The sequence below is a fragment of the Atractosteus spatula genome, chromosome 6 (assembly GCF_055471065.1).
Source record: "Atractosteus spatula isolate fAtrSpa1 chromosome 6, fAtrSpa1.hap1, whole genome shotgun sequence".
Lineage (NCBI taxonomy): Eukaryota > Metazoa > Chordata > Actinopteri > Semionotiformes > Lepisosteidae > Atractosteus > Atractosteus spatula.
Genome location: NC_142711.1, coordinates 29,280,323 through 29,306,300, shown reverse-complemented (window position 1 = coordinate 29,306,300; position 25,978 = coordinate 29,280,323). Strand labels below are relative to the sequence as shown.

Sequence of the window (25,978 nt, the reverse complement as noted above, 5' to 3'; positions counted from 1 at the left end):
ACTGAAGGGAAATCTTAGTAGCTGAGCATAAAAAGAATAGGAGCATACTGTAACGCGTGTGAAGGTCATAAACGATATTAATTTTGGAACATAAACATACAGTGTATAGCTGGTCTTGGTACTTTAAAGAAAAAAATACACACCAGTATTCCATTTCTCCCTAAACATTTTAAGCTTCGAAGTCTTTAACTAACGCGATACCGGAGTCAACAAGCATACTTTTAGAATTTGATTAAAAGGGAATATAATATGGAATCGCGTATCTAAAGAATTTAATAATGGTATTCGTGTGCTGCGACAGGGCTGTGTAGGGCTGTTTCGCCTGCCTGTTCATGTGAGCTGTCTTGTAGACGTGACTACCAGCTGACAGGTTGTGTTTTCGAATCCAGCTGGTGCTGGTCTTTTCTTTTAAGAAACATTTCTTCGAAAAAATAGAATAGCGATATTATGGACAATCAATTGACTTTTATATTTCAAAATATCGCAACATGATCGATATTTGCGATATTTTGAACATATCTTCCCTTCTGACAGCGGTGCCTGCTTCTATTGTGTGTGTGTGTGCAACAGAGTAAATTTTTAATAGCGTTTTAAGCTAATAGGTAATTAGATTGCTCGTAAACCTAATCGCTTTTTCTACATAAACACAGCATGATTACTCTCTGAAAATGCTTTTCCTTTATTTTTAAAGTAGGCTCAGATTTCAACTATAGATCGTATTATTATAAACTTTCTTGGAAAAATGTATTTTATGTAAACCATGTTTGCTATTAATTCATTTAGGGCTAAAATACGTTCATTGTCTTCCAATCGAGTCGAGTTGACATTGGAAGCCTGCCACACCCGGACTGTTAAACCAACGCATTAGCACGTCAAAGCCCATTGAGGGTATTGAGCCAGTATTGGCTTTAGTATTCCCCCCCTCTCCCCTCAATTCAATTCAATTCAAGGTGTTTTATTTGCATGACAGATGGGTACAAGCAGTGTTGGGTATGTATATTGTAACGCTTACGGCAGACAGGCACTGTGTAACAGCCGGCGCACCAGAGCAGCGCACCGAGGGAGCGTCTGCATTTATAACTTGGTTTTTAAAATTAGTCAAGCAATATGAAGCATCTTCTTTTACTTTTGAGTCCCTTAAATACATTGAACACAGCTTTCTCACCACTTAAGATTGCTCTTGATACCATCCTTACACAAAGCAGAAGGGAGATTTTAGTGCCTGAGCATAAAAAGAATAGGAGCATACTGCAACGCGTGTGAAGTCCATAAACGATATTAATTTTGGAACTTAAACGTTCAGTATATGGCTGGTCTCGGTACTTTAAAGAAAACATACACACCAGTATTCCATTTCTCCCTAAACATTTTAAGCATCGAAGTCTTTAAGTAACGCGATACCGGAGTCAACAAGCATACTTTTAGAATTTGATTAAAAGGGAATATAATATGGAATCGCGTATCTCAAGAAATTAATATGCAATAACTGAGTCAAGGGACTCAGAGGATCCAAGGCTAGACTGAGTATAATAGGCTTCGGGCTTCTATTGTGACATCTACTGTAAATTACAGAAATGTTAAAAGTAAACAAAATAAAGTAACTAAAATGTGGTCTAAAATCACCCCTTTAGACACCCCTTTTACTTCACTGGTGTCAGATATGAAAGGCAATAGTCTCCCGTTCTGTCTGCTGTGTGTTGCAGCAGAGGGACTCCCTGCCGCTGAAAGGGGCAGAGTAACTTGCATGCCCTCTAGTACAGTTTACACATGCACGACTTTAAAAGCTAGCAAGACAGGTTTCGATTCACATTAGCTGGCGAGCCTTGTTAAAAAAACGAATGATAATGTAACATGCCACTGTTCATGAACAAAGTTATACTGAGATTTCCTAAGATACGCGATTAAAAAATAAATAAATAAAAATTTGAATCTCCCGCGGAACACATTCCATAAGAATCAGTGGTTTTACAGTATATATCGCCTTTAAAGGTGGCTTCTCAAAACGCTTTACGGGATAAAAACAACCAGAACAGCAGCAACAACAATATTGTATTTCGTTGCACTTTGAAAACCAAGTAATAACTTAACTATACAGTACGTGCAAACGTTTCGTATGTTGCTGTCGTGAATGTCTGCGTACCCATAAGTATCTTATTTGCCTTGAGTCTGTCTACAGTATCTCTGTCCCACTACCCCCATCTCTCCCTCAATTCAATTCAAGGTGTTTTATTTGCATGACAGATGGGTACAATTCTTGTTGGGAATGTATACTTTGATATTTACACCCGGCGCGGGACCGAGGGAGCGTCTGCATTTATAACTTGGTTTTTAAAATTAGTCACGCAATATGAAGCATCTTCTTTTACTTCTGAGTCCCTTAAATACATTGAACACAGCTTTCTCACCATCCTTACACAAAGCAGAAACTGTCCGATGACTCACAGTACAAGTGGAAAGATTACAGATTTTAATCGTCTTTAATTTTGTCTTTAATTTTGCCTGTGGAGTGTATCTTATTAAGCTCTAAATTGCATTTTGAGCGCGGTTTTTTACTTTTTTTTAATTGCATTTTGGGCGCGGACAGCACATACAAGGGTTAATGAACTGCGCCAAGAAATTTAAAATAGTATTCTTTAGGTGTGAGGGTAGGAGTGGACCGCAGCAGGCATAATCAGCAAACCAGGAAAACAAAGAACAGGACAGGTGAGATGTGTATCCAGAAAGCGAGTGATCAGAAAAAGGAAATGGAAAACGCAGAAAAAGAAAACGCTTTACAGGATAAAAACAATAACAACAGTAGTGGCTGGGCAAACGATTTTTTTTATCGAAATACAAATTGAGATACTGTACTGTATAATGATGTGCATGAACAAAGGTATACTGCAATTTTCCTTAGATACGCGATTAATGCTTCGTAGGAGGAGGCGGTCTTTTCCTCTTGTCTAACAGTTTGTCCACAAACAAAACATTCCTGTTAGACAAAAGGAATTGAAAAAAACCAATTTTGTCAATGAAAACCGGTGTGTGTGTCTCTCCCTGCTGGATGTTCCTCTCACAAACTGCTGAATGAATAAAATAATTTTATTGAAAATGCGTTTGCGATTGTCTGGTATTTAATCTGGTCCCTTTTAACTGTTTTTCGATCTACTGTATTGCTTTGAGATGCCACTTTTAAAGGCGATATGTAAAATAAAGTTTTTTTTATTATTGTTATAGAGAAACATGATCAGATTTTCCCTGGTTCAGAAAAAAGATCTAAAGTGCTACACATAACTTTCTTAATTCGATGTATTTAAAGCAGTGAACTACTGTAGGCGTCACATAACATTCAGAAATACAATCACGTATTTGACAAATAAAAACGATTATAATCTAATCCTTCCACGTTTGATCCCAAAATCCCAAGAAATATAAATCTTGACGGGTAGAAAGCTATGCTGAAAGTTTATTAAGATGCTTAGAAGACAAAGATACTGTATCAATTTATGTTGCATTAGCCTGATTATGATTAAAAAACACATATAATTAAACACGCGTTTGCGATTTAAATCAGAACACGATTTAAATCAATATCGATTCCATATTATATTAGCAGAAAAGCTTAAAACTACCACTTTTTCACACGCTATTTCACATGCTAGTTAAATACTTCGATGCTTAAAATCGTTAGGGAGAAATGGAATACCGGTGTGTATTTTTCCTTTAAAGTGCCGAATCCTGGAATCTGACTGGCTGACACCCCTCTGAAGTGGTTCCATAAAATCTGGTATACGGAAAAGAAAGCGTTGATAAATACAAGTGTCTTTTAATACACTCTTTGCTGTGCTCTTGAGGCATGACTTTTTGCATGACTCCAAGGCATGACTTTTTTATGTATAAACATCAGTATTTACTGCTATTAATTACTGTACGATTTATAGTTGAAATCTGAGCCTAGATATAAAGTTAGATATAAAGTTAAAATCTTGACAAAGCAATGTAGGAAATACAGAGAAAATAAATTCTTTCTGACATCTAAAATCAGTTTCGATCAAGGTCTCTAAAACGAACAAGAAAAAGAAGATTTTCGGAGGGCAATTACGCTGTGTTTATATAGAATAAGTGATTTATGAGCAATCTAATTTCTTGTTCGTTTAAAACAGTGAAATGTCAGCTGTAAAAGATCGCACCAGAAACAGCACTCACTCTGCCTGTCATAGACGTTCAGGAAAGGCTGAATGAAGTCATGTCAAGTACAATAATTCGGAGAACAATAATACCAGTTGTAGGACAGTATATAAGGAGGATAAGGATTTTGAAGTTGACTCGAAATCTGATAGGTAACCAGTGCAAGGACTTGAAAACAGGTGTAATGCATCCCTGATAGGATTCTTGCTGTCATATTCTGAACATATTGAAGATTGCTCAGTGTGGATTTAATTTCCCCAGTGAACAGGATGTGCATTTATTAATTCTAGAAAAAAAGCCTTTCTTGATTTCTCTAGTTCTTAGTTTCTCTAGTTCCCTTTAAAATAAACTATTATTCCACAATGCAGAGTATTACATGGCCAGTATTTACACATGATATTTGTGATTTAAAGAAATTAACACAAGCAGCTTTTGGAGATTTAAGTGTTGGCTGAGTTATTGCAGGATAAAAGACTAGAGATGTTGGCAAGAAGAAGATAGTTTGGGGAAAGCTGAGGAATACACTTATAACAAGAACACTTCCTAATGGGGTTAGGCATACTTTTGATGAAGATGATGAAGTTAACAGACTATATGTTTACATAGATACTGAAATAAGGATTGTATTTTAGATTATGTGTAGTTGCTGGCATTGAACTGTGTGTTGGATGCACATGAATTGAAGGAATGGGCAAACATAGCTGATGCGGATCCACAGAGCCAGCATATTAAGATGTTTATAATTAGAGGCAATTTGTTTAAATAACTAGGTATGGATACTGATGTGCAAGAGAGGTGGAAAGGCTGTTTCCTTAAGCCAGCAGTATAAAATATTTTATTCTCAGTGAGATGCTGCCATTTCATAGTGGGTTTCTAACACTGTGTATAGTTCCATCCACACAGTGCCTTTACTTCCATCTCTAATCTCTTTATCCAGTACAGAGGATTTGGAGCCTATCCCAGTAAGCAACGGACACAAGGCAGAATACACCCTGGACATAGCGCCAGTCCATCACAGGACAGACAGACACAAACACACACACACCAGGGCCAGTTTTCCCATAAACCAATTAACTTACCAGTATGTTTTGGAGTGCGAGAGGGAGTCATATCACACATATGGAGAAAAACCATGTAACCCAGAGAGAACATGTAAACCCCACACACACAGGATGGCAGGAATTGAACCTAGGACCCCAGTGCTGCAAGATAGCAATGCTAACCACTTTGCCACCATTATAAATGGATGGATATCTTAGTTATCTTTCTAGTTCACAGGTTTGCATGCATAATTTAATTTTGAAAGCCACTGAGACATCAGGTACTACTGTTGTATTTATGAAAAAGAAACAAAACAAAAAACATACTAACAACTGTGCCATCCTACGCCTTAGCTAATACATTTTATTATTCATAAACAGTTAACATTGTTAGCAAAATATTTTGAATTATATTTAACCCTATTTTTTCTTTAGTTTTGTATTTAACTTATTATATGATAGTCAGACTTAATGTATATTTGAACAATGAAAATATATTTTTACAAGATTTTACATTAAGCACTTAAAATTAATATGGTTAATAATAGTAAACTGTAACATGCTGTAACAAGATCGGTTAAACAGCGAAGAAAATGCTTTCAGAGAAAATGTTTCAGGTGTGAAGAACATAGATCTCCAATGCAATTTCAACCAAACCTGTTCCCACACACCCCGCCCCCACTACCATTAGAATATACACAAAGCACTCAAATCTTTCGAGCTAATGATCAGGTGACCCGAGAGAGAGCGAGAGAAACACCAAGGGGTATCACCAAGGGTATTAATAATACGATCTATAGTTGAAATCTGAGCCTAAATAAAAAGAAAAAGCAAGTGATTAGGTTTATGAGCAATCTAATTACTTATTCGTTTAAAACGCTATATAAAATAAAGTTTATTATTAATTTGCTGCACAGAGCGGTGAATATTGTTATGCATAAGACAAAGATAACGATCCTGATCAGTTTAGAAATCTGTGTACGCTGTAAGGTTTTTACTTCTTAAACTTTTAAAGTACACGTTTTGAATAGAAAGAAATCCTCTTCCTGTTACAGTATGTATAGCAAACTAGCACGTCTTTTTTCTCCAATCAGAGGGGTGTCAGATGGTGTCAGCCAATCACCATTCTGCGTTGGGTAGCAACGGGTGACTGTTCTCAGGCGGAAGATGTAAACAGCTTAATGTTCGTGTTAAATAATTTTTTAAAATTCAATTAAACGGGCACAATTAAGACATTAAATATACATATACATACTGTATACAGTACAGTTTGCATACGGTAATATGTTACGCGATTAAAAAATAAATAAATAAAACTGGAAGGTTCAGCACCAGCTGGATTCGAGCACACACCCTGCCCGTTGGCAGGCACGCACCTAGACCAGTCGGCTACAGTCAGCTCGCATGAGCAGGCAGGCGAAACAGCCCTACACAGCCCTGCCGCAGTACATGGATATAATCATACCGTTATTAAATTCTTGAGATACGCGATTCCATATTATATTCCCTTTTAATCAAATTCTAAAAGTATGCTTGTTGACTCCGGTATCACGTTAGTTAAAGACTTCGAAGCTTACAATGTTTAGGGAGAAATGGAATACCGGTGTGTATTTTTCCTTGTGATATTTTAAGCTCTAGTTGAATGATAGGTGTCGCATTTTAAATCATTTTCGTAGTTAGAAATTATGAAACGCCCTGTTAAAAGCAAGGAAGTTTTTATGCCCGTTGAAGTAAAACAAAATGCCTGACAAAGTATGGCTTGGACAGATTCCAAGTGCTTGTACAAATGTGCTAAAGAAATTATACTTTGAGTATACAGCTTGTCCAAAGTCATCCATTATTAATACTATTAGTAATATCTCCGGTAAAGGCTTTGATGCATAAATATTTCTGATAAAGGTAGGTTGTGTACTTTTGTCCAACTGAGCAATCTTGCTTTCATAAAATATACCAACATTTTAATGACTGAAGATTAACATGCTGTAATACACTGTTCAAAATTAAAGGCTCAAATGCTGTACATGAGAGGTTAAGCTCCCCCTGGCGGTTTTACAAGGTGACGCCGGATAGTTTCCGGCAGAGCGTCAAATGACGCGCGATTAACACGTCACACTGCGTGACACTGCGAGATGCCGCGCCACGCCCACCGGGGTATGCCGCAAAATAACGCACGCATTTTGAATGGCTGCATCTGTATGAGAAATGGCCTTAAGTAGTATTGTATTTGCAAAGGTGAATGTTTCTTTTGGAAAAGCATGCTGCGGAAATAATTAGCTGATAAGTAACTTAAAACAATTTGTCTGACCTTAATTTACCATACCATACAGTATGTCTGAATACAGGGTGTGCCTGGCGTGAAAGATAAGACATGATCTTGGGAACTGACTTGATATTGTATAGGGAACACTGAATATCAAGAGAAGGAGTGGAGATTGAGGAAGTGTGGGAAAGTGTAGAACAGTGGTGCACATATCGCTCCACTTTTATTAACGTGACTTTTGTGTCTGCCTCACCCCCAGAAATCTAATCTTTAGATGTTCTGTACCTTAAGTGGAAAGGGTTGCACAATTTCACCCAAAAGTAGTTACATAACAAGACACAGTAATACGTACTCATTTAATTTTTCCAAATATTCTAACCCCCTTCCAATGGTGTCCCATTGTATTGAATTTCAAATGTATACGTATTTTTATGTAAATATTTGAACCAAAACTTGAATGCCCAGTCTGAACATTTTTGTGTGTATTTGTGGTTTGTGGCACAAAAACCTACTGGAAGTTGTGCTGGAGGAATCGTGGATTAGCAAAAGTCTTACAGCACTACAATACTAGTGGGGAAGTTGAGGCAATTGATTAAATCTAAACTATTAGAACTCCATGTTGCAATATCATTAGAATTCTCAGGTAACTCTGATGGCGTTATCAAAGGAAAATTAAATTTGTAGTATTGTAGTGTTTTTTCATGTTTTATTTAATATCATCTGGGAAAACTATGGTAGATATATTATAATAATCTTAAATACACTTCCAATAAATATAAAACTTTTTATTTTTAGTTTTGAATTAGTTTTATTTAAAATGTTTCATAAAATCTATAGATTATTTTGCAAATATTTTTTCTGTCTGAAAATATTTTTATAATTTATGCTACTATATCTTATACACTTATATATATAAAATATATTTAACACAAAACCAAATTTAAAATGGATGCTATAAATTTGAATGTCTGTAAGAAAGACATACTGTAGCTTTGTACATTGGACAATCATTGCATTGGCATTCAGAGACTTTTTATGGAAAATAAAACTAATATGATATCAATATTTCTCAATGTCACACAATTATATTAATGTGTAGAAATGCAGTGGGGAGAGGTTCATCATTGTCATTAAAGTGGATGATTGGATGAGCATACATACAAGAAGGAAGAAACTGGTATTTCATTTCATTTGTAATTGGATGGAAAAGTGAGTGATTATAAAACATAAAAATAAGCAACTTTCAGCACTGTATACAGGATGGGCAAAATTCCAATACTTTTCAATTACAGGTTTTAATCTTTTATCTTCTGAACCTGACTCTAAAATATATTTTGTGTAATTCTTTTAAGTATTAAAGTGAAGCTTTAAATAATCTTTCATTTTCTATTTTTTACAGGTTAATTTTATCCTCTTCATTAATATTCTAAGAATTTTGATTCAGAAACTGAATCCCCGCCTAATTCAGTTCAATAATTCATCACAGTACAGGTAAGGCATGCTTTGTTTTTGCAATTTTTGCCATAAATTGCTCTGTTTCATATGGCCTTTTGTAAGTAATCACATTTATAATGTCAATGAATGATAGTATACAGATTTTAATATACATTTCTCAAAGTTACCTCAAAGATTCTCAGAGTTAACTCTTAAATCAACAATTTTGTTTGTTCAAAACAAATTTAAAATTTTATAATGTGATGTACAGTTCAACACATACAGTACATATCCAAACACCCACTACTCAAAGAAGCCCCTTCTAAATGTAAGGAAATTGGAAAAGTGACCGTTTTTACTCAGTAAGGATCAACTAGTAAGGATGCCATTGAGTGCCAGCTGAAAGGACGCTCAAGAGGAGGCCTGCTTAACATAGTCATTGATTTACCTATTATAGGGAATCAAACTCTTCTTTGGAAATGAGCAGGTATGACACAAATGGATAGTCTGTCTTACTCTGACAGAGCAGGCAGAGCAGGAGCAGCCAGTTACCAAGGAAAGATGGGGAATGTCTGTGGTTGCTGCTGGGTCTGTTGCTGTAAGTGGAGCAGCAGAAATTTCCCTTGACTTCTGAGCTCCTGGACAGCTTGGTCCTGTGAAGAGCTAGAACATTAAATGGCATTAGCTGAACATGGCTTGTGCTGCTTCCTGTGCCTTTGCAGAGAGCAGAACTGGAGCATGAGTGAGAGAGGGAAGCACTGTTGTGAAGACGTTGGTGACAGGTGGAAAATTGCATCAGGCAGCTTAGACTTGGCAAGATCAGATCCAGGGCTCTAAAACAACTGGAACTGGAGCAGAGACACAAGTAGCACATTAGACAGAAGCCAGATAGCTTTAAATAAGCCACATAGAGAGCACAGAGGTGGTGTTGCAGTGAAATTGAACAAGATAAGTTAGAAGGGTCAAATGGCCTACTCTTGTTAGTGGACTTTTTTAAGTTCTCTGACCATCAATTTCCCTACGGGATTAATAAAGTATTATCTATCTATCAAGCTTTCCTTGCCTATTTCATAGTTAAGAGCACTTAAAGCATTCAAAGGGAAGTGTGTAATTAGAACATAACCACTAGAAAACCAGACAAAACCTGATGGTTGTACAGTACATGACATATTGTGGAACAAATATGAAAACATAAGTATGAATATATATATGTATACATGTACATGCATACATGAACTGCTACGAAGCATTGGCATTACACCCACAACAAACCAAAAAGATGGCATCAAAATAACTTACACCAATTATCATTAATCATTAACACATTAATGTTTGCATAAAATAAACATACAGAATGTAATTCATTCATATTAAACTTAATTTATGTTAAATTTAAATTTTTCAGATGTATGTTTATATAAAATATATACAAATTCATATTTACCTATAACAGTATATTACTACGAATTGTAGCCTGTAGGATGTACTTGAGGAAGACCTATGACTTTCAAATATACGCAGGTATAATTTCCCCAAAGAGATATGCCAAGATACCCTGGTAAGAGTTCCCTAAAGAGATTGCGAGTGCACTAAAATATTTTCAACATATTTTCCATATGCAAAGGAAAAATTGAGAATGCTCCAACAGCATTGTAAGAGCATCATCTTTCATCCATTCAATATCAAGAGTTACAGTATCTAGAGTACAGGACCCCGGCATCCTGGTCAAATTTCCCATTGGCTCTTACCAATCATGGCCTCCTAATAATCCCCATCTATGAATTGGCTTCATTACACTGCTCTCCTCCCCACTGATAGCTGATGTGTGGTGAGCGTTCTGGCGCACTATGGCTGCCGTCGCATCATCTAGGTGGATGCTGCACATTGGTGGTGGTGGAGGGGAGTCCCCATTACCTGTAAAGCATTTTCATTGGAGTGTCCAGAAAAGCACTATATAAATGTAAGCAATTATTTTTATTATTATTATTATTATTATTATCATCTAGAGTTACACAAAATCAAGCTATAGAAAACTATAGTATAATACTATAGTACACTGTACATTCTTGCTTGAGTGGGGCATATACCTGTATATCAGTTAAAAAGAAAGACAATTATTTACACAATCTAGCTTCACGTTACAGCTAGAATTTAAGTAATTAAAAGATTATACAAAAGAAAACAAAAAAATAAAAACTTTCTAACATACAGGTATTTGCAGTTTAAGTTCACACTTAAGTTAAACTTTAGTAAAACTATACAATTACGAGATTTTATCAGAAGTCATTTTAAGTGAAATCTATTATAGTTTAGCTATAATATTTAAAGTTTGTTCAAAGGTTTTTATTTTTACCGAAAGCAGTTAAAGATAAATGTGAAGGAAGAACACTTCTTCATAACTTAACTCAAGACTCATAGAATGTCTTTTTTAACATTTATATATTTTTCAATATATTTTCTTCCATACCTACAGACGGCTGTCAAAATCCACTCTTCTTTTAATTCCACTCTTTGGGACACATTACATGGTTTTTAACTTCTTTCCTGACTATATGAATGTTGGTGTGCGGCTCTACATAGAATTATGCTTAGGATCCTTTCAGGTAAATATAATTTTCATAACATATTTTTAGTAATTAGCTGTAATCGTATCAACTGATGTCAATCAGGAAATCTGTTACATAATCCACAGATGAAACTGAAGTGGAAGCAACATGCTTCACAAACGTAATCAGAATCGTACAATATTACATTATATGTAATCTAAATCATTCACATTAGGTTCATGTTTTCAATTAATTGTTAATGGGCAATTCAGCAGAATTAGCTGAACTAACTGACTGCTAAGTTACTGAACGGCATTTATTAATGCTGGTCCTGAAGTTCTTTACAGTATTAAATCATTTTACACATTCATTGAAAAAATATGTTGATAATGAAATTTACTCCCAAAATATATTGGCCACACACTGTGTAGAAACAAAATACAAATATACTGCAAGCTGTGACAGTGCTTTTAATGTGTAAATCTAAAGAAAAGCAACAATAAATGAAATTATTTTCAAATATAATTTATGTTTACTACTTATCTTTTACATTTCTGAACTATTTCACTGAATACTTTGAAATTTCTATATTTTAATAGAATTTTAAGTGTACAAATGCATGTTTACGAAGATGAATATATATATATTATAAAAAAATATTTTTTTTATAAAACCTAATACCAATGCCTATATTATTTAAGAAGAAGGCTAATAATGCAAAATTTTATAATGTGAACTCAAGATTTTGATCTGTTTTGGAGGGGTTTTGTGTGTTTCAGATTAATTTTATCTGTGTGAGTTTTCAGTTTACTGTACAGTATGTTAACTTAGGCCAGGGTGATATCAGTCCCAAATGTCTTTTGATTTTAATGAAAATTTAATTTTAATTAAGGGTTAATGTAAGAGGTGGGTTAAGTGTTTTATCCAGTGAAATTGAAGATACTGGTTGATATTGACTTAAAAATATCAGTTTTCAAAGAATTGAATAAAATTCTTCTTCTTCATCTCCTCCTCCTTCTTCTTCTTCTTCTTCCTCCTAACTTCCAAACTCAAAGTCATAGTCCTGGTAAAAAGGTGTGTTTTAAATTTAGATGTGAAGAGAGTCAAAGTATTTGTCTTTCAATTTGTTGAAAAATATGTATTCAATCACAAAGAGCAGCGACAGAAAAAGCATGGTTACCAAGTCTGAGTACAGTTAGCAAAGACCAGACACAGAGGACTTCAGGGCTGTATGATGAAGCCACATTATTTAAAGCCTTAAATTCAGTAACAAGATATTGTATTGAATACGTGACTTTATACACAGCCAATGTAGAGACTTAGGCGTAGGAGTGATATGCTGCCAGGGACTGGTGTGAGTAAGTAGTTCAGTTGCAGAGTTCTGGACATACTGCAACTTGCTGAGAAGAATGGTAGGGAGCCGACAGAGTAAAGAGTTACAGAAATAAAGCCTTGATGTTATATTGTAAATGTGTGAATCAAACATTCAGGATCAGAGATTGATAGAAGTTCCTAAGGTGGACAATTTTATAAGGTAAAAAGAGGGCTTAATCAAACTTTTCATGTAGGGTTCAAAAGACAGGAGAGGATCGAGTGTGACGTCTGGATTTCTGACTATGGCTGACGTATGAATGCCATACTGTACATAATTACCGTAAAGATCTTTGGCTTTCCCAGCTGACATTTGCTGCCCACCAGTAAAATTTCTGTTTTATCTTCAGGGAAATTAATGTCAACCAGAGCTTGATGTCACACAGAGAAGAGATACTTGAGGGAGGCGGAAGATCAGAAGGGAAGGGGTTTTAACGTAAATTTGAGTATCATCTGCATAACAATTATAAACTTTATTTTATATAGCGCCTTTAAAGGTGGCTTCTCAAAGCGCTTTACAGAATGATAACAACAATAAATATAAAAGAATACACAAGATAAAACACAATTGCAATACACAGAGGAGACCATGGATGGTTGTACGTACTAAGTATATTAAGAGGAGAGGGGTAAAGAATGGAACCAGTTAAGTAAAGGCTCTTCTAAAGAAGACGGTTTTGAGTCTGGATCTGAAGGAATTTAGGGAAGGTGATTTTCAAATATCCTTGGGGAGAGAGTTCCAGAGCTTGCGGGCATAACAAAAGAAGGTCTTGTCACCCATAGAATGTAGACAGGCTTGGGAGACAGTTAGGAGACCAGAATTAGAAGAGTGAAGGTTGCAAGGTGGAGAGTAGGGTGATAATAGTTCAGACAGGTAATGAGGTGCCAAGCCATGCAGAGCCTTATAGGTGAGCATGAAGATTTTAAAGTCCACATGGAATTTGACAGGAAGCCAGTGCAAGGACTCCAGGATACGAGTAATGTGATCACTTGCACTAGATCTGGTCAGGATTCTGGCTGCCGAATTTTGGACATACTGAAGTTTTGTCAATGTAGATTTAGATACCCCAGCGAGTAGAGCATTACAGTGGTCAATTCGGGAGAACACAAATGTGTTGATCAGCTTTTCGCCACAGTTAGTGATAACATAAGGCGTAGTCTAGCGATATTTCTGAGGTTAAAAAAATATGTTTTGACAATATGCTGCACATGTGGGTCGAATGTTAATGTTTTTCAATTTAGACTAACGCTCAAGCACCGAACCATCTACAGATAGGGTTACAGAATTGGCTTTACAAAGTTGATGGGGAGTGCCGATAAGCATGACTTATGAAGTCATGAAGATGAAGGACATTTTGAGTCCTCCAAGTTTTTATGTCAGAGATGCAATTAGATAGAACAGAGACAGCCACATCATTGTGAGGTTTGGTATGGATGTATATTTGAGTAACATCAGCGTAGAAATGATAGCTGAGGCCATGTGATCTTAAAAGCTGACCAAGTGGAAACATGTAAATGCTGAAAAGCAAGGGGCCCAGTATAGAGCCCTGAGGTACACCAGACTTAACAAGACCAATTTCAGACCTATACCCATTAAGAGAGAAAGAGTGACAGCGATCAGTGAGGTAAAACTTGAACCATTTGAGAACAGTGTCAGAAACTCCAAACACAGTCTCAAGATGAGAAAGTAAGATGTCATGGTCAACAGTGTCAAAAGCAGCACTGAGATCAAGAAGGATGAGTATAGAAAGAGAACCAGAATCAGAAGCTATTAGAAGATCGTTAGTGACTTTGACCAGGGTAGTTTCTGTGCTTTGAAGTTGACAGAAGCCAGATTGGAGGGGTTTGAAAAGGTTATTTGCTATGAGGTTGTTATGTACAGTAACTGAAATGTGACAGCACATTCTAGAATTTCTGCAAGAAAGAGTAAGTTGGAGATTGGACCAAAACTGTATAGATTGTCCAGTGCCATGTTAGTTTTTTTTGGCACTGGGGTTCTAATCTTTGAGGACCATTGGTTCAATGCCAGTGCTCATGGATTTATTTATAATATTGAAGACAATGGGACAGAGAGAAGAGAAACAGGACTGAAATAAAGTGGTGGGAATGGGATCTACAATGTGGTGGGTTTCATGTGTGTAACTAGTTTATTGGGCGATACGGAGTCAAGAAAAGAGATGTTGGCGAGAACGGAACCAGAAAAGTTGGATAAGGAGGAATGTGATATGTGCATGGAAATGATATGCATAGTGGAGAGAATGTGATGGTAGATGTTGTCGATCTTGGAGCTAAAGAAATCTAAGATGTGTTGCAAAGTTACAATGAGGCAGGTAATGTGGTGGGGCAGTTTGGCTTTAGCAAACTGTTGATGGTGGAGAAAAGATGTCTGGGGTTGTTATGGTAATTTTCAATGATGTGAGAGAAGTAGGTGGATCTAGCACACTGTCTTGTAACCTTATATTCAGACAAGTAATCTCTCCAAGCCTGATCATGTACATTTAGGCCAGAAAGACCCCACCTATGCTCAAGTTTGCAGGAGACTGCCTTCATAGATCGCAGATACTCGGTATACCAGGGGGCAGGGCGAGAGAAGGAGATGGAGGAGCAAAGGTGTCAAGGGTAGATAAAAGAGCGCTATCAAGTAACTGTATTTTGTTCTCTAGAGGGTCAGAGGAAGAGAAACAAGATTAGGAGGATAGAACAGAATTTGCAAACCTTGGCTGATCAATTGATTGCCAGTTGCAGAAATTTACAGAGCGTGAGGGGGAAGTGTAAGAAACAGGTAATTCCAGATTGAAGAGAATAACTAAGTTATTCTTAATTATTCTTAGAGAGGCCTAGGTCAAGGAAAGAGCAGTGGGAGACAAACAAGTAATTTACAACGATTAAATCTAGGGTGTGTCCTTTGTTATGTGTAGGGGTACAAACAAACTGAGTAAGATCAAAGCATCGCAATAGAGAAAGGACGTCTTTAGCCAAACTGGGTGACCTTGAGTCAATGTGTATATTAAAGTCGCCTAGAATAAGGATCCTTTAAAACCTAAGGCATAAAAATAAGAGTTAATCAGCAAACTCATCTAAAAAGGCTTCGCTGGGTTTGGGTGGTCTTCAATATGGTCTTCAAATAAACAAGACCATATTTGTATATTATCTGACCTACTGTAGAAGAATCATGTACATAATAAAAAAGCAATGATCCCAAGAATGAACCCTGTAATATACCATTATTGACTGGGGCCTTGGGGTATTTATGAGGACGAAGGGAAACTGCTGCCTTCCAATCAGTTAAAAAGTACCCATGATAGACCGAGTGTTTACAAGCATTTGAGCAACACTGAGTGATTTACTGTATCAGAGCCACACTAAAATCAAGGATTGTAAGAATACTTACACCATAGCCCCCAACTCAGACTCAATAAGTAAATCATTCACCACACCGACAAGAGTCTCAATGCTATGTTTCCAGTGAAAACCGGACTGGAATAGTTCAAACAAATCATTAGCTATCGATCTGAGCCTCTATTTGATGTACAGCCACATGTTCTTAAACATTAGATAGAAATGGTAAATTAGAAATTGGTCTGTAGTTCTTCATTATATCAGAATCGAAGACAGTTTTTTAAGTATTGGAATGATGGATGCAGTCTTTATTGGGGACCACACTCATGTAGAGAATTGTTGATGATTTTTACAATTAGAAGGGCAGATATCTGACAGGAAAACTTTAAGTGAAGAGGTAGGGTGGGGTCTAGAAAACAAAAATTGTTTTATGATTATTTATTGTTCTATGTAATGAATGTAATTGCTACAGTTGTAGTAGTGTCACAGATGAAGGAATGTTATACATTTTATAAAAGCTAACAACTTCTTTCATCAACATCCAAATTCTGTCATTTTAATGTTCCTTCAAAGATATGTAAGTAACCCCAATATGCAGGGACCGTAGCCAATGACACAATTTTAAAGGTGCTAGGAACCTTCTTCCTGTAACGAGTCTATTCTATACCCCAGTACTAGCACACTCACACACCAGCACAAGACAGTAACAGTATACTGCCTAATTGCAGTTTTTATTCATGTTACGTCCCAGTGTGTGTGCTGTGTGTGTTTTTTTCTGTTATGTCCACACTGCTGACCCTTGATTGTTCTCCCTTCCCCATTGGCCCACCATTACACCACACTTTCAGTATGACATCATCATCAATTAGCTCTCAGCCAATCAGAACACATCTTATTCAGCATATAACATGGAGGTTTTCAGCAAGAAGAGGCCTTTCGTTTGACTTCGGTCCCGTTTGGTTTTGGTTTTTGCTTCGCTTCGCTTCGCTTCGCTTCTGGTTATTGCTTCGGCTTCGTTTGTTGGTTTGTTTTGCTTTGTGTGTGTGTATTTTCGTATAGCTTCGGCTTTGTTGTTTTGTTGTTTCTTTGTACTTTCGTTTGTTTGTGTGTTCATCCTTGTTTTGCCATTACCTTGCCCCAGTGTTACATGTTCAACTTTTGTGTTCTTTTGTACCCTGCTCCTGTTGATTACTCTTGTTTTCCCTTATTTGTATTCCTGGTTCACTTGTGTTTTTGTGTGAACTTTTGTATATAAGGTTAGTTTAGGTTGTTGGGTACACTTACACACTTAGTTGATTTTGTATCAGTACACTAGTTTAGTACGGGTGAGTGCCGTTTGTCTTGTATGGTTTTGGGTAGTCAGTGCAGGTTAGCTAGGGTGTTGAAGACGCCGAAGACCGTGTGTTTCGGGTTTTCTTTTGTAGTCAGATTAGCTTTCCCTCACTGTCCTAGCCAGCTCCATTTTGTTTGTTATTTTCTTTCCTTTGGCACCACTCTAGTTCCTTAACCTTGTTATCACGCTTCCTAGTCCCTCACCAAAACCCACCTGCTTCCAAAAGAATTATCCTAAATGTTACACCCCTTTACCCCTAGACACTTGGGGTCATAACAATTCATATAATAATTACAAAACAAGAGCACTATATACTAAGAAAACATACAAGAGAAAAGTATCCAAAAGAGAAACACACATATCAAAACAAATGAAACCCATTGTCCCCAGTGACCAAAACAAAAAGTTCCCCCAAAAAATCCATTCTAGGAGAAAACCAGTCTTCTGAATCAGCTCTCTTCAATATGGCATATCTCATTTTAACACATTGCAAAGTGGAACAAAACTCCCCACAAATGTTTGATTGTCTCTAGCATCCCCTTTGGTCCAGACTGTTCCAAACAATGTGTCTTATTATACAGGGACAAGTAAAGGTTTATTCCATGCTGAAAAGAGAAGAAAGGAAACACAATGTTTTGGCTGTGGAGCTTCTTTGCTGTGTTTCCTTTCTTCTCTTTTCAGCATGGAATAAACCTTTGCTTGTTCCTTTGCAGGCTACGAATGCTGTCACAGCTATGTACATGAACTGTTTTATTATACACTCCCTAACCTGCTCTTACAACAAATACATGGCAGGTGAGAGGGGAAGACAGTACCTTAGCCATCCTCTCCAGGCTCTTTCCTCTTTCTTCTCTCTCCCAGCCTTCTCTTGCCTAAGCATATATACTGTATCCCTTTCTATCCAGAACTTCAAGACTTGAATAAGGGGCAGTTATGTCCAGGTTATCTCAGGGCAGACATTAATAAGTAAGGGAAACTCAAGGAGCTAATTGTATGCCAATGGCCAGATCATGGTGCATTGTCCCTATGTTTTTTTGCGCTTTGTTCCAGGTGCAGTTCAGCTTATTCAGCACCCCCACATATTCTAATGTGTCACCTCTGACTGCATGTCTGAACATTGCATCGTTCAGTCTTTGCTGAGTGTGACTAGCCATTTTGTATGCGCTGCAGAGCAGGAGAACCTCAGATGGAGTAGAAAATAGATGCAACATGGAGAAAAAAGCCATTATATGCAAAAACACCAGCAAACTCCCAAAACTCCCAAACCTTACCCCTCAAGTACTTTTATCACATCATGACAAGTAATGTCGTTTGAGAAGAATTTTGCTCTTATCTCTATAGTCTGTTGAGTCTTAGGGTTGGAACAGATTTATTGTTAGGCCTAACCCTAAGCAGAAACTGAAATCAGGCTGTTGAAAAAAAAATGTAAGATTGAGAACAGGAAAATCTTGATACAACAGAATTTGATGCATAGAATTGTGGGTATCTGAAATAGACTTTTCATTCAGGTGTTTGAGTATCAGACTCTCAGTTCTTTTAAGAAAATGCTGGAAAATGTTAAAATAATTTTAAATAGAAGCCACATTCTTTATTGTTTTTAATTCCAATTAGTTTTAAATTTGTAAAATTTAAATAGTAAAATTTTATAGTGTGAAATTCAGATTACCCTGACTTTTGAGCAGGATGATATTTTGGCTATTTCACTTGCATTTTGTGCTTCAGTTAAGTTCATTTACACTTGAGTTAAGATTGATCTATGGTAGCTTTGTGGACTTCTGTTTTTATTAAGTCTTTTTATGTTACAGTACTTGTTCTAATATCCTTTGTGGTTTGGGATGGTCTTATTTTGACATTTTAATGAAGGCTGGGGTGGTTGTGATTGCATTTAAGATTAAGCCTTATAATTATGCTGAGTTTGGTTTGATTTGATGTGTTTTGAGCTAAAAGTGATCTCTTTAGTTCTGGACAACTTCAAATCAATCCTACAGACAATGTCAAGTAAATATGTTGCATTAAACAAATACTGTATACTACAATTAAAAATACTGTATAAAGGGGTAGGAAATGTTCACCAAGTGTATGGATACTCAGCAGGATCAGAGACATAATCTAAATGTATTTTGGACAGACAGTACTACACAATGTGTATTGTTTGTTGACCCACACCTTTCCACTAGTGCCATCTAGTGTTGTTAATGGAATTCACACTTTCTCCCTCTTTTATATACAGTAATTGAAAAAAAAATCTGGGAAGGGAAATTATTTTTGTGTGTTGTATTAGGTTGTATTAGGTTATTTTAACTAAAGTATATAAAATTATTAAAAAAAACATTTTGACAGTTGAAGATACGTAATAGCCAAGCAGTATTTTATATATTGAAAACATGACATTTTCTGTGTGATACTATTCTTTACTGTTTCTAAGATGTAACAAAATATTTTTTTAAAACATTACTTCTTTTTTAGGGGCTTTTAGTAGCTGTTCTCTACTGCTTTCTTAACCAAGAAGTAAGTAATTTAATGTTTCATACTGTATATGAAATAAAAAAACATACATGCATTTTTTGTAAAATTTGTGATTCTTTAGAGATTATTGCTTTTATCTATTTCCATATTGTAATCTAGACCTATATGTTTGTTATTTGATATTGCTATTTTTGATATTGTGGCTTATTTGCCAGCTTCTCTTTTTCAAGGTTGTAGCTGTCAGTCTGCTGTCTATGCACAAGGTAATCACCCTCAAGACAAGAATTGTGCAACAATACTATTTAAAATATTGTTACAGTTATTGATTCGGAGGTGGCTATTGAGGTGTAATAATCTAAAGGAAAATGGTCAGCACCAGGCAAGTGTCAACATTTCCAGTTCTTGGGAACTTCAAAACAAGAAGGTGTTTGCCGAGATTAGCAATTGTAAAGTTTACCTTGGTTTGCCTTAATTAAATACATTCTTGGAAAATCATCAAGAGTGTCATCAACAGTCCAGGATCACAGCATAAAAAAACGTAGGTACAAAAAGATAAATGGCGAAAAAGAGGAGAGAAAAGAGAGAATTAGAGGAAGACAGAAAGTGAGAGTTCTAAATCATCCATAAAAATCAGATTCAAGGGGAACTGCAATGCTATTTTTGTTTTTCGGGGTTATTGATGAGTTCATTTCAAACCACAATGAAAGTACAAAGTACGTGGTGATGTGTAAAATTGCCGCATACTGTATGCTTAGCACCATATTGCCAGCATTGTCTGTGTTTCAGATCAAGGCAACAAAACATCCAGTGACGTGAAGTGGCTCAGTTACATTGTAAACGAGCATGTACAGTTTATTAATACATCTCTTTTAATCTGATAGAAATATTGCATATAGTCATAAAACCATATTTAATGCACATCTTAACTTAGGTCTTAAACATAATTATGATGAAAAGGATCACTTACAGTAAATCATGATGATAGATTTTTGTCTATTTTTATGCCAGTACTGATATCAGCCTCTCATTCTGTTCGGTCGCTTTTTATGAGCAAAAATGGTAGAAATGGCACCTGGTTTGAGCACAGGTTGTGGTTTAGTTTGTGAAATGAAAATATATTTCATATTATGAACTGTCAGGTTTCATTAAACATGTGAACTTCAGAGAAAATGTCAATACAGGTCCTATTCAAAATTAACCTTATTTGAAAACCAATCTATTCCTGTTGCAAAAAAACACATTTTAGACCAAGAGAATTCTGCTACTGTATTAATTTATATAAAATGTTATGAAAATGATACATACCATGTTTTTAGATATTTTATCCCAACAACTGATTTGAATGAGTGCAATTAATTTGAATTCGACTTTGTAATGGTTTTGCCAACAAACACTACTTACTTTCTAGAATATCTACTCTGCAGATCACGTTGGAACATTTCTGCAGTGAAATGCCTGCTGCACAACCTGTACTTATTCACTCATATATCGTGCTGAACCTCCTCAAGAAACTTGTCAATGGGACAAACTTCAGTACTCATGTTTAATACTAATCTCTTAACTTGTTGAATATCCCTTGGAAAGGAAACAGTTTGACTTTCAGCTGATCTGAACCTCTTGCAATTTCTTTCCAATGGGAGATATACTGTCCCAAAAGAAATGCATTTAGAATACATTTTGGAACCTAAGATAAGGTTGCAGAAACAATCAATAGAAACATTGTTTAAGTTATTTTTTACATTTTGGCTTTGTCTTACTGCAATAATTGGTTTTAAAATGTGCAGTTTCCATATGTGAATGTGAACTGGCAGCATTTATACCTAGAAGAACTATATATGCAGCATACAAATGTAAGGAAATATAATGAGTATTATAACAAAAATAACTTAAATATTAACACCAACCACCCAACTTTCTTTATAAGATTTGTACACCATTTTTGTTGATCATTACTAACACATTGACATTTTCCCTCAACCACTGAACTCTTAACTTATTTAAAATAGCTGTTGGCCTCATAGTGGCATCTTTAATGGTGATGTTAAGGGTCTTTATGTTGTTATGCCCTTCTTGGTATAACTTGGCATCTTTATACAAATTTTATTATTTGACAGTTATTTTGACAGCTCTGTTGTCTTCACAGTATAGGTTTTGCTTGTACTTCACTACCTGGCTGAAGCGCCTTACAGAGATAGATTTATTAATTTTGAAATTGTGACCAGCACTATTATTGCACACAGAGGCCAATCAAATAACTGTGTGGATCGTTAAGGTAGGGACCAGGATATTTATTTAATTATGTATGTTTTCTCCCATCTCAGCCACTAAATTATGTAACTCTTTTAAAGTTACCATTGGCTAACTTTGTAGTCATCTAGGCAGTGTCTGGATGGTTAACATGATTGTTTTTATGCTCATGCTCAACAAAATATTCAATGTCTTTAATTTTTGTATATGTCCATTCAATTTTTGAACCATTACTTCCAATTCAGGAACACAGGAGAGAATATCCCTATAAACATTGGCAGCAAAGCGAGATACACAATGAGCAGGATGCCAGACCATCACAGGACAGACAACACACACACACACACACACACACACACACACACACACAGACAGAGTTACACCTGGGCCAATTTTCCCAGACCTAACAGTATTATTAACCTAACAGTATGTTTCTGGACTGTGGGAGGAAATCAGATCACCTGGAGGAAAACAAACACAAACCATGCAGATATCATCCCTGGTCCAGAAGTTTACCAAAGGCCCCAGAGCTACGAAGCAACAATGCAACAGTGCATAACCATACAACCCTTTTCCTTTATGCATACATTTCATGTATAATAATACATTTTTAATAATATTTCTGTATATAATTCAGTTCTTGACTTGGATTTTGAATTGAAATAGTCTTAAATATACTGAAGTGGAATGTGAACTGGAATGAAAGGAAATGGAATTAACTACAGTGAAATACATTGGAATTCCAAAAATTTTCAAAACATAAATTACTTATTTATGTTATATATCAGTACAAACAATACTGATTATAATAATGGTCTTTTTAAAGACTATGTCTACAAGAGGAGCACCACATTGGAGTAGTGGATATCATTGTGGCCTTGTAATACCGAGGCCCTGGGTTCAATTCTGGCCCTGGAGTGCTATCTACATGCAGTTTGTATATTCTCCCTATGTTGCAAAGGAACAAGTAATAGATTTATTCCATGCTGAAAAGAGAAGAAAGAAAACACAACGTTTCAGCCGTGGAGCCTTCTTATAATGAATAGAGAGAAGGAACTGTGAAAAAGGGAGAGAGTTTTTAGTGTGTTTGGGGTGAAATGAGCTATACAGCTCATTAAAGGAGATAGTTGTGTGAATCTGTGGGTTTGTATACAGTAACATTTGCTATTGTACAGTATATCTTCACTTCACAGGAACTGAGAAACTGTCTATAGAGGTATTAAAGATAAACATTGTGGTAATGATTTGCAATGGTGTAATGTAAGTAACCAGGAAAAGGAAAAGGAATCAGTTGACAAATCATGGTTTAAAAGATGAAATATGGGTGTTATTGTAGACATATTGTAGACATTGAAATCACTTGAAACCCACTTTTGCAACAATTTGACATTTACCGTTGAAATAATTTGGATCCACTTCACCATCATCATTAGTGGGATTTTTCTGGTGAATGGCAAAAACTATTTTATAATTTCTACACAATGCACATGCAACATTGCTTTCTGTGCAACCTGTGCATTTTGCTTGTATTGCATACAGTATATGTTACTGATTTAGAAATAACATTGACAACATCTTGCTCCTCACAACTAAACATTTCCTAAGCATTTATATTTGGTATAATTCAGATTAATAATTGGTTCTGAAAGTGATTTGAGGATCTACAGTATGTTATTTTCTCACGCCCCATTGTTTTTTCTTCTTCCAGTTTATATTATATTTTATACTGTATTTGTGTGCATTGTAACAAACAAGAAATCTTTATGTTTTCCAATTTATCTTCAGGTGCAAACAGAAATCCAACGAAACTGGACAAGATGGTATGAAAATAGCTACAGGGACATACCAGCTGTGGTGAAAGGAAGTCAAATGGATACTCCATTTTAATCATCTAAGCATTTAGCATTAAAGGTATACAGCCATCTAGAATGTGCATAGTGTCAGTAAGTATACTGGGGTAGGCATCATGGTGTCACAGACTCAAAGGAAACAGTGTTTTTTAATATAATCTGATGCAGGACTGTACTACTCTGTAAAACTGCCAGGTGGCTTACTGATTCCTTAAAGTACTGCAGCTGCATGTGGTTGTCACACTGTGTTAAATGTTTACTGCTTTCCTGTACTAATCTGTAAAACATACTAGTGATAAACAATTTCATTAAATACAATGATTACAGATGGTAAATAGAATTATTAGTAATTCTAAATAAATAGTAATTAGAAAATAAATAATGTTATTTTATATTTTAATTATGGAAACATATTATACATAGTGGCTTTAAAGACATATACAAACATGTATTTAAAGCCAATAAATATATAAAAGAAAGAGATTAGATGAAAATAAACATTTTTAATAGTGATTATTACACAGTAGCAAAAACAGAGATTCTGTATTCCTGATGTTCTAATTTGGTGACACAAGACACAAGGACAGGTGCAACAGCCTGTAACTCACAGTTTCTTATAAAATTCAGATGCTCAAATCTAACATTATATAAACTAATAATTAACAGAACAAATACATTACTTCTCATCACCGTTCCATGTTTATATATTAACTTTGCATTAAAAGGTTGTACAAATTGGTCTTTTGATGCAGGAAGTTGCTCATTCTAACCTTTTTTCAATACATTACAGTACCTTGGAAGATGGATTGAAACTTTAAATGTGTTTTGAATTGCATATTTATTTAAAAAGGATACAATGAGAAACTCCTTAGAATAAAGTTTACACCTAAAATAAAGTTTATTATTATTACGTCTTCAGTTTTAAAACATTGACACAGCAACAAAGCATTATTACGTTTTTCTTTTTTTAGAAAATACAATTGTTTCCTAATGTTCCCTTTTTAAGGCTAAAACAGTAGCTTTTGTGGTTACATTAAGATATTAGAGATTAATTAAATTTTACTATTCACACAAACACACAAAAATACTGCTATTCAAATGAAAAGCATCCACCCCACCCCCAGCCCCCACCTGCCCCAGACTGACTGAGAAAGCAATCTGTAGGAGCAGTTAATACAGTTATTAAGTGCTATCGAGAATGTGATACTAATCTGTGTGAATTAAGTTCACAGTCTTTCACTTAAGCCAGTCTTGTTTGTCTTTTTAGTTATGGAGGCAGTAAGACAACTCTAATCCCCTCCCCGGTATCTGAGCACCACTATATTAAACCATTAAGAATGTCTGAACCATACAGTAGATAGAGAGCGACTGATGGGCAAAGAAAGAAAAAAAATCCTGCAAGAAAACGCTTGTGCGACCTAGTTGTAAGGGGAAACAAAACATCAATAGTTATTGCAAGGAGTTAGGGATAGATGTAGGAGTTTGAATCTGAACGAAGCCAAAAATCAGCTGTTAAAATGTTGACAGTTTATAAAATTCAAGTATCCCAGTATTGAAAGTATAATATTGCCATATTCAAAGATACAAAAGTAAAAGAAAAGCTTCATAAATCAAAGAAAGGTTAGGGATACAGTGTACTCTATAAAACATGAATTTTCAACATCATGAGTACTCTAGTAAAAATATTAATTGACTGTGGAAAAGCCTCCCTCTATCTACGAATATTGCTCTATTATAATGCCATATAAAAAAAATGAAAGGGAAATGTCACAAGTCGAAGAAAGGTTGTGAAAGTTCAGGAGTACTGTGGATTCTTTTAAGCACTTGATTTGGATATCATGTGTGCTTTAGGTTAAAGTTATTGACTGTGGAATAGTCTCTCCCTATCCCTGAGTACTACATTTACAGTATATTAGTGCTATATC

General features: G+C 35.7%; 1 protein-coding gene across 1 annotated transcript in view; it reads left to right on the top strand.

Annotated features, from left to right (window-relative positions):
- ghrhrl (growth hormone releasing hormone receptor, like) overlaps positions 1-24,090 on the top strand; it is a 43,336-nt gene extending 19,246 nt beyond the window's left edge. The window contains exons 10-13 of the mRNA XM_088918138.1: positions 8,867-8,958; positions 11,375-11,504; positions 19,957-19,998; positions 23,989-24,090. Of these exons, the coding sequence (XP_088774264.1) occupies positions 8,867-8,958; positions 11,375-11,504; positions 19,957-19,998; positions 23,989-24,090 (366 nt within the window). The remainder of the gene's footprint in view (positions 1-8,866; positions 8,959-11,374; positions 11,505-19,956; positions 19,999-23,988) is intronic.
- The last annotated feature ends 1,888 nt before the right edge of the window (positions 24,091-25,978 follow it).